This window comes from Diorhabda carinulata, chromosome X (genome assembly GCF_026250575.1).
Source record: "Diorhabda carinulata isolate Delta chromosome X, icDioCari1.1, whole genome shotgun sequence".
Lineage (NCBI taxonomy): Eukaryota > Metazoa > Arthropoda > Insecta > Coleoptera > Chrysomelidae > Diorhabda > Diorhabda carinulata.
In genome coordinates, this window is record NC_079472.1 from 40,984,408 (window position 1) to 41,001,712 (window position 17,305).

The following is a 17,305-nucleotide window of genomic DNA, read 5'->3' on the forward strand; positions in this document are numbered from 1 at the left end:
TAAGTTCTTTCGTTTGAGGTACTGTCATCTCTAGAAATTATTGTACATAATCCTGGATTACTTTGTATCTAGTTTACACTGATTAACCAGTCTACCTGTTGGACAGTTTTCAAACTCAAACCCAAATTTTCCGCTTCGGGAAATATATCGAACTATTTAACGCTCTTATATAATCGATATAGCGGAAGTGAAATCTATTATATCAAATGCAAATGTAAATTTAATAACGGCATAAAACTAGTTCCGATGGTAACTTTGATATCGTTAGTTTTCAACGACACAATGAAATTATAAAAATAATATATTGAATTCAAACCACGTTTTAGATTTCCAGTTAAAGTAGATGACACGCTAATTTGTCACAAGGAGAATGAACAATTTCTACACACAACCAATGCAAATGGAGAAACACTTTTCAAAACATTACTTGGTCAACGTTCACTATTTATTGTGCAATATCTACTCTTATGCTAAAATGTGTATAGTATTTAAATACGTAATAAACATTGAGTGTCGCTGCAATACTATTAATTTATAATTAAATTGAACATATTGATACTAATAATAATAATAATCGATCTGTTGGTACCTTCAGAATCAAGTGCCGTGTACTTACGTCCGGTGAGGGGGTGCATCAAAGTTGGGTGCGTGTTGGCGGCGTTAGCAGCTTGCTGTTTGGGTTTGCTAACCTTCGTATTACTTTTAGCAAACTCGAGTCGGATGGTCTGTGGCATGTCGGGGTCAAACCTTACGCCCTGCTGCAAAATTGCCCACAAAAAATTGTGATTTGTGTGATTCGATATATGCTACTGGACCAGATCATACAAAAAATATTTTAATGAAATTTGTGTTTGAAAATATCATCATTTTGAAATTTCTTTTTTTTCATAAAAATTGTTAAATACAACTAATTCATATATGTGTCCGAACTAAAATTATATGCAATTAGAGATATTATTTCATTTTAACTTTGCTGGACTTAAGTGAGCTTTGAAATCTTCAGCTACGTTTTTAAATATTACTTGAAAAGGTTTTGAAATGCTTTTTGGTCATCAATTTTCAACTTTATGAAAGTGTTCTTGGAAAAACTCACTATCTATATATATAGTGAAATATTAATGGTGAACAGTGAATAAAAATGAGAGAAAACTTTTACGAGGGCAGAAGTGAAAATAGGAAAACACTAACAATTGTGGTGATATTATTATTGTTTCAATTGGTAGTAACAGTGTTCTATCATAAATTTTTCTATAAAGGAGTGTATGTTACCAGAAGAGAAAGAAAGTTTGAAAGATTTCAATAATTACGCAATGCGATCGCGATCCGCCTGAAGCGTAGAGATTGTGAAATACAATTAAAATATGACTATAAGAATTCTCTAGAATTCTTTGGGATATATTGAGACTGATAAATAGAGAACTGAGTAATAATGCTTCAAATCGTAAGCTAGGTGCATCGGACAGGAGCTTTGGATAGTAAATGTACGATCCAACAAAGGAATATCTGATAATATGAAATATATCAGTTCCAAATTCAAAGACAATATCTACTTATTTGAGGATCAATAGCAAATGACAATTGAATGAATAAACAGGCTTCACTATAGAGAATTTCATATGAAGATGAAAGCTAAGTAGCATACTTTGGACGCGGGACAGAATGATTATAGGGTACATGGTTGAGCGCTAAGAGAAAGAAATTACAAAATAGTTGTACTAAGAGTTATCGGCCTACTTGATTGTATACAAACACTGAATAAAAAAAATATGGACATTCATAATGTGAACATTACGGCGATAGTTAATATAAGCGAAATCCTAAATAATGTACATTAAAGGAGTAGAATGTACAGGAAAACAAAAAAGCAGAAATTAAAATTTGCTCAGTATATATTTGGCAGAAAACAACGAATCTTAGGAAGAAATAATAGAAAAATGAAGAAGAAGACTCTAATTACAAATGTGACAAATCACAAAATTAATGCACTAGACTATTATAATAGTAGTGGAAAACTAGGCTATTATAATGGAGAAAAAAAGAGGAATATTTTATGATAATAAAAGAATTTGGTACATTGACTCAAATTGCGAACTGGTTGATATACCAGTGGAGAGTAACCGCAGAGAACAAAATTGACAAATCGATACGAATTGAAGTCTATGTAATCCCCATTTAATCTACTAAAAAGGTTAATGTTAATGTAAACATAAGATACTCAAGTATTAATAAATTAATGGGGGTAGATTAACTGAGACTGGAAAAGTATAGATTATTTAAGTTTGTCACAAAATGAAAATTAAATTTCTCTTTCAATAGCCCCGAAACAAATGCTGAATTATTTTAAATTAACTTTCAAAATGATGTTCTGATTTTTATACAGTGTTTTAACGCCTTTTACTCTTACTTTTTGTATAAAAAATCTAGCAATTTTTCAGAATGAACTTGAATCATAAATTGATTGAGCTTCTAATGATCCATTTAATAAATCTTTTTTTCTTTTCTAAACCTTATCATCTTCAAGTTCAGTCCAAAAATGAATTTAAAATATTGAAACTGGTATGTTGAATGATATGTTGAAATATATTCAAACATCGACTTTATTGTCATTAATAGATTAGCTTTTTCTTCACATCTAAATTCGAGTCTTTCAATGTATTGTAAAATGTTTTGGTAACCAATTTTTTCCATTATTTTTGCTGTGTTAATTTCTGTAATAAACTCGTGGAAGATAAAATTTTTAAACAGAAGAAAAATTACATGTCAGAATCATTTAATTTAAATTCGTGGTATTTTACTATTGAATCTATTATAACTAACAAATTTAAAAACTTTATATAAATCAATTATATTTTTTCTATCAAAACTCAATTATATTGTGTATATTGTTTTCATGGTATATTAATGGATATTACAGAAACTTATGCTTAGAATATGATGTAAGTATTTAATAACAAATTAAGCACATAGTGATCGATACTACTATAAAATATATTCATCATGTGAATAATTGAAACTCTTTTTCAAATTTCAAAATAATTTATGAAAATTAAAAGCAATCTCTAGTATGATCTGGTCCAGATACATTATCGATAAAGTTTCAAAAATGCATGATTTGTTTTAGTAGGTGGTTTTGGTTTGTGGTTGAAGTAGGAAATAAGAAGGAAGGGAAACACTACATACTGAGCTGAATATAAAGTTTAGTCTATAGATAACCCCATAATTTAAAGGTTTTTTTTAAATACACCGAATGAAATGGGATAGTATAATTTGATGAAGGCTGATAAACTCCAAAACTTGAAATTAGTAATCTGCGAACAGTTCAAATCGTACTGTGAGTCTATCAGAGTCAGATATATACAAAATTCATAAGAATATTCCAAAACAATCTTTGTCACACTATAACAAAGCAATATAAGCATGTTTTAGTAATTTTAAGTTATAGATAGAAATTTGTAATTCAGAAAAATTTAAAACAATAGTTCAGATAATGTTTAGTAATAAATACTGGATAACATCCAAGCATATAATTATATATACCAAACAAATTGCCATGAATCATTCTCTCATATTAATCATATAAATAGATTTAAGCATTGTAAGAGGTGTCTTTTTATACATTTTTTTATAAAATGAGTTCATAATTTTGTGAAAAAGAATGTCGTTCTGTAAGAAAAAACGTAGAATTGATGATCTGTGATATTGAAGTTGCAATCTCAATAAAAGTAACATTTTTAACAGACTCACAATATTTTTTGGGGTCCAATTGTAATTGCCATACTTGTTGGATATTATTTCTATGAGTCCTTAAATAAGTGAGTTAAATGATTAATTAGTAATAATCAAAATATTGTTTTGTATCCAGCATTTCAATAATTATCTTCAATAGATAGTTGTCAATATGATAAATGTACGAAAATCGTGACTGAAGAGAAAAAAAATGATGAATAATTTCCGTTATTGATGCTAGCACAATAAACTTAACAGTTAAAATGTATGAATGGGTTTAAATACTCGTTTCATAAGAATTAACTAACAGAATGCTTCAATAACGAACAAAATCTGCCAAAAAAAAACTAAAGTATTATTATAGAATATTTAATATCAAGATGTTGAAATATAATGATGTCTACAATTAGATTTCTAGTCTTTTATACCTCTATCTTATATGTTCGTAGTCTCGAAACGGATGTTAGTTGTTCAGCAAGATACATTTGAGTTTCCAACTCGTCTTGTCATTGTAACATTCGTACACGACTTCCTGACATAACCATAATTTATCGGAAAGAAAATAGTAGCCATAATTAATTATTCTTGAAGTTTTTCCAGGCACATTTTAAGATGGTAATCTGGTATTCAGGAAAAAGTATCAGTATAATAGTTCTTATATAACTCACCAGCTAACTGTCTACAATTTGAGTTCACATTTCAATGACAACTGGTAAAAATCTTCTTATTCTTAAAGCACCATGAACCGTATAAAGTCGTTGCAATACTACCGCCTGAAGTAGATCTTCGGTTAATATTCATTACATAAAAAAATTATTATATCAGTTCACGGTAATCAATTCAATTATTTGGTGTCACCAAGAAACCATGTGACGAAATTCAACACATAGTAGTTACGATAAAATAACACAGAAAGACTATTTCAAATAAAAATTGACGCCGAAACGAGGTTGAAGAAAACGTTAATGTAAAAATAGCTTAAAAAATAAATCAGATATACTATAACACAAAGTGCAAAAGAAGCCACATGGATAAGAACAGTAGACAGCATCGGAAACAGAAAAACCAAACTCAGTACACTAATAAACTTAAGGAATTAGCTAAAGAGAATAATGAAAAATTTATAAGATACATCAACTATTGAAGACAGAAAAGTGAAGGTGCAAAAAGTATCAGAAATCAAATAAACAACTATATATGAAAACTAAAAAAATACTTGAAACATCAGAAATCGAAGATACGATGGTCAGAAGAATATGTGGGACATGCTATGTAACAGAAAAAAGTTACAGAGGGAGTAAAAGTAAATGATATTAAGGATGGATTAAATACATTGAAAAAATCACCAGAAATTATACTAGAGGAAATTGAATCAATAAAAAAATTTAGAATCAAAAAGCATCTATTATTAATAATATAAATAATGAGTTGATTATAATTCCGATGTAACATCGTATGAATGGAAGCTACATAAAAAAGGAATGAGCGATTGCTATTTTATAAATTATAAACACAACTTCAATCAATGTTGAACATTTTTACTAAAATCATAGACTTAGAAACAAGGTTCCAGCATCGACAGAAAAACAGGGGTTCAGACATAACAGGTCGAGTGTGGACGAAAATACATCAATGAATAGAAAAATCAATAGAGTTCAACAAGCGCATATTTATATTTTGAATCACATTATTTATATGTTTTTTTGACCTTATTTAAGCCTTTGATGAAGTAAGATTGATATTAAAATATTAGTAGAGAAATAAACTCCGGAAATATAACAAGGACCAAAATCAGAGTGGAGCTGTCAGTAGTACAGATTATGACTTGTTCAAAACAGGAAGACGGCTTTAGCCCTACACTATTTAATATTATCATATCATAGACAGAATCACATAATGCGTCAATAACCAAGGTTACAGGATAATTCAAAAAGTTTTATGCAGATAAAGATAACATCCAGAGCCTACAATATAAGACTAAGAAGACGCAATAGATGAACATACCTAAAGATCCGATTAGATTTAAACTGGCTGTCAACTACATTGCAGTAGCAATATGAAGTGAGAGGGCTTTGATAGAGAAAACACGTATTCAAGCATCAAGGGTCAGTGGATATTTGAGATAAAAAATATCGGAATGCTGAAACCCATTGGATGATTGAGACTCAGAGATAGAATGATAAGTCAGAATATTTTAGAGGATAAGGGATATATATATAAGAGAATGTAAACAAGGTGACAAACAGGATGTTAAAAAAATTCCAGAAAACAGAATAGGCAAAATAGTCAAAAAATCTGAAACAAACAGGTGGACACTACAAGGCAGAACACCAAAAAAATATGAGAGCTGGAGCTCGGCGTCTCGAGGAGAACCAAAAATATCATTGATAAAATTAAAGTTATTTGCATGAGGGGAAAATTCTTTATGTCATCCGCATACATTTCAGTTAATCAATTTAGCAGTCCTTCGAATATATACACCCAATGTAATAAATGAAATTATCACAAATGATTGACTAGAAAATGTGATATAACCAATTATCTCACAAAGATCACTTTTAAACCGATTGATAAATTATTTCCCTTAATAATCAATTATGTTCAGTACCAGGAGATAGATAGAAGATTAAATAGTTTTTTAACTGTTTCATACTGTACAAATTCCGAAAATATTTCTAGAAATCTGAAAAGGAGGATTCATTCCCTTGGCAAATCTATTGATTCTCTCTAGAAATTATTGTCAGAAATAATCTTCCAAATGATACTCAAACATTCAGAAAAATTAAGACGTACAATATTCAGAGGTCTTAATGAAATATTTAAGAGGCGTTCAAATACTCTATTGAGGCGTTTTATCAATACTTTATACCAACAAGTGGAAGAAAAACAGCAATAAGACCTTGAAGTGATTGAAACTGGAAGATATTTAGTCAGTATCAATAATATATTTCTTAGGAGTCTGGGAATAAGGATTTTTCTGTGTGAGCTTGACAAATTACAGGGAAGTCATCCAAGCACGGAGAAATCCAGACATGTAATAAGCAATATCTTTTATTATACTTAACACTGAACGCAACGCAAGAAAATGAGGATTAAATTTAGAACATTTTATTTTCAAACTAATCAAAATACATCGTAATAGTACCAATCATGTATTTCAATATCAACAATATACGACATTGTTTTAATTTCTGTCAGTTCAATCCAAGTCAGGTTTGACAAATTTATTCGAAAGAAAATCCAGATATTCCTATAAACACACAACACGGAGAAGTCAGAGCTACACGATATAAGCACGAGTATCAACTTTTTATGGAATGGCGGGATCCCAGAAAAGTTGAAACTGTGAGTAATGTATTCTTCTAATTTATTTTTTCGAAAAAGATTAATTCATGTTACGGAGTTAGTTCTCGATGCTGAAGCTATGAACTTCTCACTGCGATACCAGTCAAGCCAGTGGAACTTTCCCGGATTTCCCCATTTTAGTAAACTTCTATTTCTTATCCACCTGCCAATATAATGATTATTCACAAACTGACGGATCGTTACATGTGTTTGAGCAACATCTTTTTGAACGAGGAATTCGTGCTTTAATAGTTCGATGTTGTCTTCATGACCTCAAGTAATCATTGATAAAATGTAACTTTCACTAATTTCATAAAAGATATGAAGAACTGTCGCTGGTTTATGACGAATAAATAACATCCCGACAATATCGTCACCCAAAATATTACAACAAATCTAATATCTGATGCTTACTTTACCATTTAGATAAAAGTATTTTTTCCTGAAAAGCATGTAGATCAGATTGGCATTATCCTTAGCTCCGTGAAATTGTAGCAGAAGTCAATCCAACATTTGAGATCATCTTCGTTCAAATCTGGTACCGACTGTATTTGAAAAAGATGAAATTTCGTCGTCAATTTTAAAATTATTGAAATACCATGAGTCTGAGTTACTTTTTCCGCTTGGATATTGTCAGCAACTCGTTTACATCAACCCATTAATAAACTTTCAGATGGTCTGATGAGCAATTTAGTAATTTGAATTGGAAATTAAGCATACACGCCTATTTTGTGCCCTTCATTTGAAAATTAAATATTCCCCATTTCTTTCCTGGAAAATCACGAAATTTGTGGTAGACGATATTTTCTTCATCTTCTGATGATAGTACCCATTCATTAAATTTATCTACGAGTGCGTCACATGATCGTCTGATGTTCTTGCTTTATCTCGGATTCGTTGTTTTTCCCGAGATCCGCTTGACAATTTTTATTACTGAGGTCTCCAAGAGTTGTTCCGTTTTTGATGTTTTTGGCATTTTTTCTAATTTTAAAGTCATCAAAGGTCTGATGATTGCTTTGTGTGAATTCGCGCTTATTTTTTTTTGTTTTAGGTGTTAATCTCACCATACTACGTTCTGAAAACATCACATGATCTTATTAACTCTGGTTACTTGTCCTCTCACACCATCTTCTACGTCTCCATAACTGGATATGTCAATTCCAAGGTACTTGAATTTCAGTTCCTCTTGTATTATTTGACCTAATAGCTCTAATTTGCATCTAATGGGTTCATTTTGGAAATAGTCATAGTATACTGTCAAAGACGATATTTCGAAATAAATAAACTAATACATATTGCATTAAAAACAACAAATCTTACATTAAAAAAATTGTACCAAGTTATACGATTAGACACTGATTTACAAAAATAAACACAACCAAATTAAAAAACATTTCGTAGTGTGGATTTCGGTCCAAAGGAAGTGGGGGATATACGAGCTCCTCGTTCAAACTAAAAGAAGTCAAATTATGGTTTATGAAACTTTAATTGTAAAAAAACTAAAACTAATAATTTTAACCGCAAAGTATTATAAGTCATAGGCATGCACCATATATTTTTTAAAATTGAATTTCCGTCCAACAAAGACCATTCTTATCAACATATATGAAAAGAAAAACTGCTATTCAAACGATATACGTACAATATATCTATTTTAACCAGCTCAGGACTACAAATCCAGTAAGAACAGCACATAACAGGATATATCTGGAGATTAATCAGTAATAACAATGGATGAGAGATATTGAAATATAAATGTAGACTAGGATGGTATGGACATAAACGCAAGAAAAGTGAAAAGAAGTCCCTGGGAAGACGTTTAGAATGGAAATTAGTAAAAAACAGACATTCATGGATATAATAAAGAACTAATTAACATGCAAATCTGTGAAAAATACAAGAGAAACTCAAATAAAAAAGTATAGTGTAGCCACAACTTCCGTGATTAATATGATTAGATTGATACGAGGATGGTCCCAGAAGTACCAGGCCCAACAAGGAAAACAACAAGATTTTGGAAATCTTCAATTAGCTCCATACACTTTTCCCAGCGATTTTCAATAAGTTCCAGACTCTTTTATAATAAAAATTGTCAAGTTTCTTCATTAAGTGCCGACATTACCTTTTCATAGTTGGTAAATCTTTGACCACGGAGACATTTTTTCGAGTCTGGGAGCGGAAAATAATTCGAAGGGGCCAAATCTGGCGAATAGGGTATTTGAACGAAGAGTGAAATTAATAATGAATAAAATTCAAATAACTCTTCTATACTGATATAATACTAATATTTATCAGTTTATATACAATGCTAAAGAGTATGGAGATAATTTTCAATTGTATTATCCGAATGTTTCATATTAGTTCCATCCCGTACAGTGATGTCGTGAAATTCAACTATATTATTTCATTTTCAGTAATATTGTTAGTTTTTGTGTATAATCCTTTTAGGATGGGCTGGAGTAATCATCAGATTATTTCCAAGTTCTCTGCGATTTATATAGACAATACAGAAGAAAAAAATGTCCATGGATTACTTAATATGAAAAAAATCAATGTGACCAATTTCGATGTGACCAAAATCAAAGAGATAAATAATTATCATTGAAACGTAATTTCCACGGTATTTTTCATATGAATTGATAATAACGTAACCAAAAGCTTACAAGTCCAGATCTCACTCATAAAGAGCAGACATCCAACCCGAAATTTCCACTCGCCTGGGTATAACAATGTCACCACTCCATTTGGTTACAGTATATTCGTTTTTAACTATTTACTATTTATTTTGATTATACTATTTCCACTCTATTCCGTAACACGGTGATAGGTGCTGTTTGTGTGGTAATCATTCGATGTTATTATCAAAGAAGGTACAATTTGGTACTAGAAAGTACAGAAGCTGACAAATTAATAAGCTTATCTGGAAAATATTCCAACAGTTTCAGTTGTGATAACTGCAAACTCTCAACTGTATTCTACTCTTATGTTAGGTTTAGAGCCCGAAGGAGTTAGTTATATATAGGAGATAAAAACATATATCCTCAAAAATAAATCTGATCATTTCTCTTTGGCGTAGCAAACAAATGCTTTATTGTTATTGAATTTAGTGTAAAAAACTTGAATTTGTTCTAGTGTGAAGTAAATGATATCACCAATTGAGTTAAAATTGAAGAACAAAAAAATGATAAGCACATTCGAACCACCAAAAATCAACTTCAATACTTCGAAATGAGACTATAAATTATCGTCTCCCCTATTGTTGGCAGAAATCATGACGACTAGATAAAATTGCACATTGGGAGAAACTCAATCTCTGACTGAAACATTAATTTAAGCCGTGTAGAACTTGGAAACCTCAGAACAAGCTGGTATAGCTGAGTCTCGGGACGGATTTAAATAAACTATTCTGCTGTCCAGATAATCTATGATTTACATCGCCAGTGAATCGTCCTAAAGTGAGCTTGGGCTACAATAGTACATTATGAAACATCGAGTAATTAGTACTAGTACATTATAACTATTAAGTAGTTACAAGTTGCATAAATAAAATACTTTTTTTACAACGTACAATCTTTCAGTAAAATATGTCCGAATAAAATATTGTTTTTTTAATAAGATATCCAAGAACTGTTTGTGATAATGACATATATTTTCTTTGAATGTTGCGGTAAGAAATTCTTCGGTGTTTTATTTCCTTTCTAAGTTATATCTGATGGAATTAACTAGATTTTCTTAGTACTTTTGCTATCGCTATTACCAATAACCATTTTATTGATTTTCGAATTATTATTGGATCTTTATGAATGAAGTTCTTTGACTACTGACATTAGTTAAACGAGAGTGAAATTCATCACGTTTGAAAAACAGCATTCCAAATGCCAATAATACATAAATATGGAGTTTATTGATTTTAGACTAGCAGGCAATTGTGTTTCTTAATTGAAATCAATTCAGTTGGGAGATATAATAGTTAGTACTATAATTGAGAAACAAAACAGAAATTAGACATCAAAACGATAAACATTTTTCCTTACCAGGATTTTCCCAGCAATTATAGAATTTTTTCCAATAACTATGATAGTGAAGTCATGAAAGGCATATTATCAAAATATTCTACTCAAAAACAAAAGATATAATAATATTACCTCAAATGCCTGGTATTGATTGTGACGTTGTTTACATTGGACAGATATTTATTTATTAAAAGATAATTGATACAATATGAAAATATTACATTAACAAATTTTAAAATGGCAAAAAAATATTCAATTATATAAAATAAAAAATTCTTCAAACGGAATAAAATACTTACATAGGAACGAAAAAGCTGTAAATGATAGGAAAGACCCGAACAATTCGCATAAACTTCGAATAAAATTGTATTTTATAAATTTCTTTGCAATTACAAATAATGCAATTGACTGCTACTTATTCTTAGTGTCACAACAAAAGAAAAATAATTTTTTGTGGTTTATTCATATTTTTATTTTGATAATCATGTTGTAGGTGGTCGGTTGATATGAAACATAATATAGGTCTACGAAAAAATAGTTTTAAAGATGCTTTTGACAACTTGTTACGAACTGTTATTATTGTGGGGTTGTGTCACAACAATAACATTTATGTTTCTCGTTTTAACAATTTCAACTTATTTTTTCGGTCTACCCTTCTGTGCAGGGTTCAATATTTATAAGTAAAAAAGATATTCAGTTATATTGCTCCCTACTTAAAATCATCATGATTTTGACAATGATGAATGATGACGTTACGTGTTTATTATATCTTATCTATTATTAGTATTAGCAGCAACGAACGAAATAAACCAAGGGGATTGAATGTTCCAAGACCACACATCTACCTAACTGTCGTCCGACCATATGTTTCGGCACATGACTTCTACCCTCGTCTAGATAAAGCTTCAACTTGCGCCAACCAAATGTTCACCTTCGCTAGGTAAATAATAGTGGATCACTAACACGTTATTTGAAAACAGACCTGTCTAGTTGGAAACAAGAAAAAGTATCATTGTCTGTCAGCTAAAATGAAAATAATGGTTCAGAATTAATTTTCGTATATGAAGAAAGGATATATCAAGAAATATAACGAATGATTCAAACAATTATATATAGAAATATGACAAAATGTAAATTTGGAAAAAAAAATAAGACCGAGCGTGTTAATATGTGTCTAAAGATCCGAAATTAGTTAGAATGTCATCGTGATCATTATCTTTTCCATTTCAAGACTGATTTTCATGGTAAGAACATTTCCGTCTACTAATCCTAATATTGATCTAGATTATTGTCCATTAAGAGAAAATGACATTCATTATTAGTTACAGATGCCATAGACCTTTTTTATATCTGAATGTTTCTTTAAACTTGAGACCTAAAAGTTAACATGTTTTGGATCTAGAAGAAATTTTTGGAATTTTATGAGATAAGTATAAGTATTAAATATTAGAAACCGTTTCTTTGAGACTTTTTTTAATTTTCACTTTTTGAATAAGTTTTAATTTTCTTTCAGTCATATTAACTTAGAGTTACAGACAAAATCAATTGAAAACAAAACTATTGCTACGAGGATTACTACTTGAGTATTGAGATATGGCAACACTGATGCAAATATATCAAATCTGACATTGCCATCATAAAATTTGACATTTTTAATGGTGAACGTACTAAGAACGGGTTATCATACGAGTACTTACTATTTGCATACAGTCAATATTGCATGAAAATTTGGCTGTTGAAAAGATTTGTTCACATTAAAAACCGCATAATTTGACAATCGCCAATAAAATCTCGTGTACTTCAGAAGACGTCTATAGGATCGTGATAGATGATAAATCATGAATCTATGCATATGAACCCGAAACTAAACAGCATTTGACTGTAAAGTTCTCTCAAGGCTAGCCAAATCTAACAGAATCACTTCGAAACAAAAGGTTACCTAATTTTTTGAAATAATTCATACCAATCTATTGAAGCAACGTAAAATTATCAATTCTGAATGATACATCAGCATTTCTTTTACAGAAATATTCGAAAAAATCACGGAAAATAATCGCAAAAGACAAATCATTCTCCACCACATAAAGCGAGCTCTCATACATCAGTTCAAACGAAAACGTTTTTGAACAGTGAAAATATCGATTTAATGGGTAATCCGCCATAGAGTCCTTTTTTGGCACTCAATGACTCCTTTTTTATTGAAGTCAACGTTTTTCTACACATAAAGAAACGGTTGATGCGTTCAAATCACATGTTATGGAAGTACCTCAATCGGAATGGATAAAATGCTTTGACAATTGTTTCAAATGCATGCAAAAGTGTATTAATCTTAATGGAGAAAATTCTTAAAAATAATAAAGCTATATTCAGTTACAAATATTTTTCTATCTCAAAACCTAAGTAGGAATCCTCGTATTAGAACTATCGAGGCAATCACTTAAGTATACATTGGATATTTTCTGTACCAAATTTCCAATTCACAAGTTTTAGGTTCACTAAGTGAAAATACGGAGATAGAGGATTGAAATTTGAATTTGAAATGAAGGAGATATACAATCTATTGCTACAAATCTGATGCAAAATCAGTCAATGATGTAATTACTAAAAGTCAGAGGGAATATATGAAATACAGTTTTATCTCTCAAAATTAAGATCAAGATGTAGTTCCTCTAATCCAAAGCTGTGCAAGGTCTCCAGAATACTCAACTTGAGTAAGGAAAAAAATGATTGAAAAATAATTTCACAATTTATGAAGTGGTCTTTGAATAATGAGAGTTAACTTGTATCTTGTCTTGTATTGTGAGAAAAACAATTCACAAAGTAACGTAAGTCATACTATAATTTTTTTCATGTTTAAATATATGATAATAATATAAAATAATAACCCATAATTATACGTGTTTTCTAAAGTCGGGCTCAGTTTCTGCTATGAAAATTACTAAAAAAATATCTTCCAGTTGATTTTAAACGTCAGTGATGAATTCACCTAGGAAAGCTGGAATTCATTTATTCATATTAAATAATAACTCAAAACACAAACACAATAGGACAAATGTGCAATAATATGTACTCTAAAGATAGTTTAGTGTACTCCAACTAAATTACCATATAACTATGCTTATGTTGGGATTGTTGCATTAAGTAGTACCCATACATCCTCGAGACAACTAACATATATCATAGTTTAATGACTAATACATACATTAATAGAATTTGTCCTCATTATTGGGATTGAAAGAGAAGGGTTACCAATAAGATATTTCAATCCAATACTATTTCCTCACAAATCCTTTACGTTTTTTAAATAAATTATCAACTTCAGAATGTATTACCTTTTATATTTCAACTCAACGACAAATATTCAGAAATATACGACGCCACGTCATGCTAATTTTTGAAATGGATAGATAGTTATTAAGCTTGCTTTCAATTTCATTGTATTAGAATTTCATGGGGATGGACACAACCCCTTAAATCCAATTGGAAATTGTTGTTAACCTTATTTGAATGTATTTTAACTACTATTTTAAGAAATAGTTGATACTTGATGCTTGACGCCTGATTATAGAGGGTAATATTTTTTCAAAATGACAACCTTTTGTGTGGTTAGTGAGCTTAATAGCTCCAAAGTAAACCAAAAAATTCAGTAACGATAAATAATTTCACTTTTAAGATTCAGGAGATTGTTAATAATAATAATTCGAAAATGAAATTAGATCTATTCATAGAACGATAAACGAATTTATTTATAAATTATTACAGTTCTAAGCTTCCAATTAAATAAGTGTGTTGACTCAAGCGTCAAAACCTGCTCTCTAACATATTGAGGATTCATTCTCCCGTCAGTAACATTGTATACTGTTATACATACCCAGCGGATATTCAGGAGCATAATTGAGTCGGCGAGGAGGTCCTAAATCCTAATTAGCAACGAATAATTGCTCCTAAATATTTCAGCTCAGTATTTGTCTGGGTTTATACAAGTGGGACACCAGAATGGATGTTTCACAATTAGGCAAGTTGTTTAAGCAATTGACTAGAGAATTCCGACCACACGATTATAGCAAAAAGTAGCTGGGAAGTTTAGTGGGTACAGGGATAAATGCAATATGGTAGTGTGTAATAAATTGCTTGGGTGCATATTACTATTCAAAGTTATTTTAGCGTTAATTTGAATCATTACTGACTAAATAGTAAATGGATAATTTAATAGTTAGAAATAAATTTTGAACTACCAAATGCTTTATTAGGATATCTTTGTCGTGAACAGAAGTTCTTTGAGTTTAATGCTGAGCTCGACAATATACATTGTACTTAATTGAAGTTAGCTGTTATTTTCATATAATACAATTATTATTTTAATTTGAGGGCTGGTTTTTTGAACTAATGGACTGAAAGATTATAAATACATAAATACATCAACCAGACATTAGATTTCAGTTTAAAAGTGTGAATTTTTTAGTATTTTGTATTCAATTTTCATTTCATTTGATTTACAAAAGTTAATAAAATGCGAATATATTCAATTTAAATTTATGGCTTGATCCAGTCAGGCCCCTTTATGAGAAATCTTCGTTCTCAAACATATTTAGTTAATTGCTACATTACTTGTGTTTATAGCGGTTGAAAAAATATTTTTAAGATGGTATTCCAACTCACTTTTGTTTCTAATCACCATTCTTCTCTTTCTATAGCAATCAGAGCGAAACAATAATAACTTTGGAAAGGGAATCTTCGTCAAAAAGTAAAGGAACTTCCAAAACATGTGATTTGAACGCATCAACCGCTTCATCAGATGTAAAAAAACGACGACCTTGCAATTTATTTTTGATCTGCGGGAATTAGAAGAGGAAATTGGGTATCAAGCACGGTGGACGGCCCATCAATTCGTTGTTTTAACTGTTTAAGAAAGTGTTTGTTTGAACTGATGTGAGAGAGCTCACATTGTCATGGTGGATATTCGTCTTTTGCTATTGGTTTTCCTGATTTTGTCCATCGAACATTTCTGGCAAAGAAATCCCGATGTATCATTCAGAATTAACTATTTTATTTTGCTCTGATAGAATGGTAGCGACATGTCCAGTTATTTCGAAAAAACAGGTAACCATTTGTTTTGAAATGCTTCGTGCGCGAACAACTTTTTTGCATTTGGCTCGTCCAGAAAGATTGATACCATCGATTGTTCCGGGTTCATATGCATATATCCATGATTTGACAACTGTCACTTCTTTTGAAATACCGCGTTTGAATTTTCTCAGCATTTATTTGCAGCAACCAACCCAAGCTTTTTTTTGTCATATTATGGGTATCCAACAAATCTTATTGGCAGCAAATTTTCATGAAATATTGAAGGTATGCGAGTGGAATTAATGCTCAAGTAGGCCTCAATCTCAAGGTTTGTCACATGACGATCTTACAATATCAGTTCACGCAGAGGATCAATGTTTTCTAATAAAACCTCCACGAAATTTATCACGTTGAAGTTAAGGTGAATCCACTGTTGATGATAGTCTGCTGTCTATTAATTGGCAATACATACAATTTTCTGTGTCGCTTTTTCCAAATATTATGGCATATACGCGGAACACCCCATGTCCTGACAAAAATTGGCTTAGGTAATAGTCAGTTGTGCGGTGTTCACAGTCTACCCATTCTAGAATATTATCTATTAAGCGTTTTGTCCACTATGCTGTCGTTGCTTCGTTTTCGAATCTTCCTTGCCATGTGCTTAGAGTTTTTTCCCTGGCTCCTCTTTTTCTAATGTTTGTTGGTAGCTTCTTTTGCTAATCATATTGGTCTATCGATCTGATTCTTGTTATTAACTGCAGTGCAGCTCCCGAAGTTGTTCTGAATGCTGACGCTACCAACAATATTATGTTCCTTTGTGAACGACCTGGTATTGTATTAGTTCTAGTGACAACAGCCTTCTTCCACACTGGTGACCTGCACAAAAGCATAATCGCTCCTTTGCAGCCGGTTGGTCCACCCACACGTTCGAAAGAATCATTATTAGTTTCACCATTTTCTCCTCTGCCTTGTGTCCTATATATTTGATTTTTTTTAGATGCTCAACCTGTTTTAAATTAGGATTCTTAGGTATTTGATGTTAAGCGGGGACTATTGTAATTCTTTCCAGTGTGAAGCTAATATTGGCTCTGTTTTGATTTCCTCTTATCAGCATTTCCTGTAGGGAGCTAGTTCGAGTCTATTCTCTTTCTCGA

General features: G+C 30.9%; 1 protein-coding gene across 1 annotated transcript in view; it reads right to left on the bottom strand.

Annotated features, from left to right (window-relative positions):
* Nucleotides 1-17,305, bottom strand: part of LOC130901965 (protein couch potato) — an 885,499-nt gene that overhangs the window by 71,689 nt on the left and 796,505 nt on the right. The window contains exon 6 of the mRNA XM_057813694.1: nt 617-758. Coding sequence (XP_057669677.1) covers nt 617-758 — 142 coding nt within the window. The remainder of the gene's footprint in view (nt 1-616; nt 759-17,305) is intronic.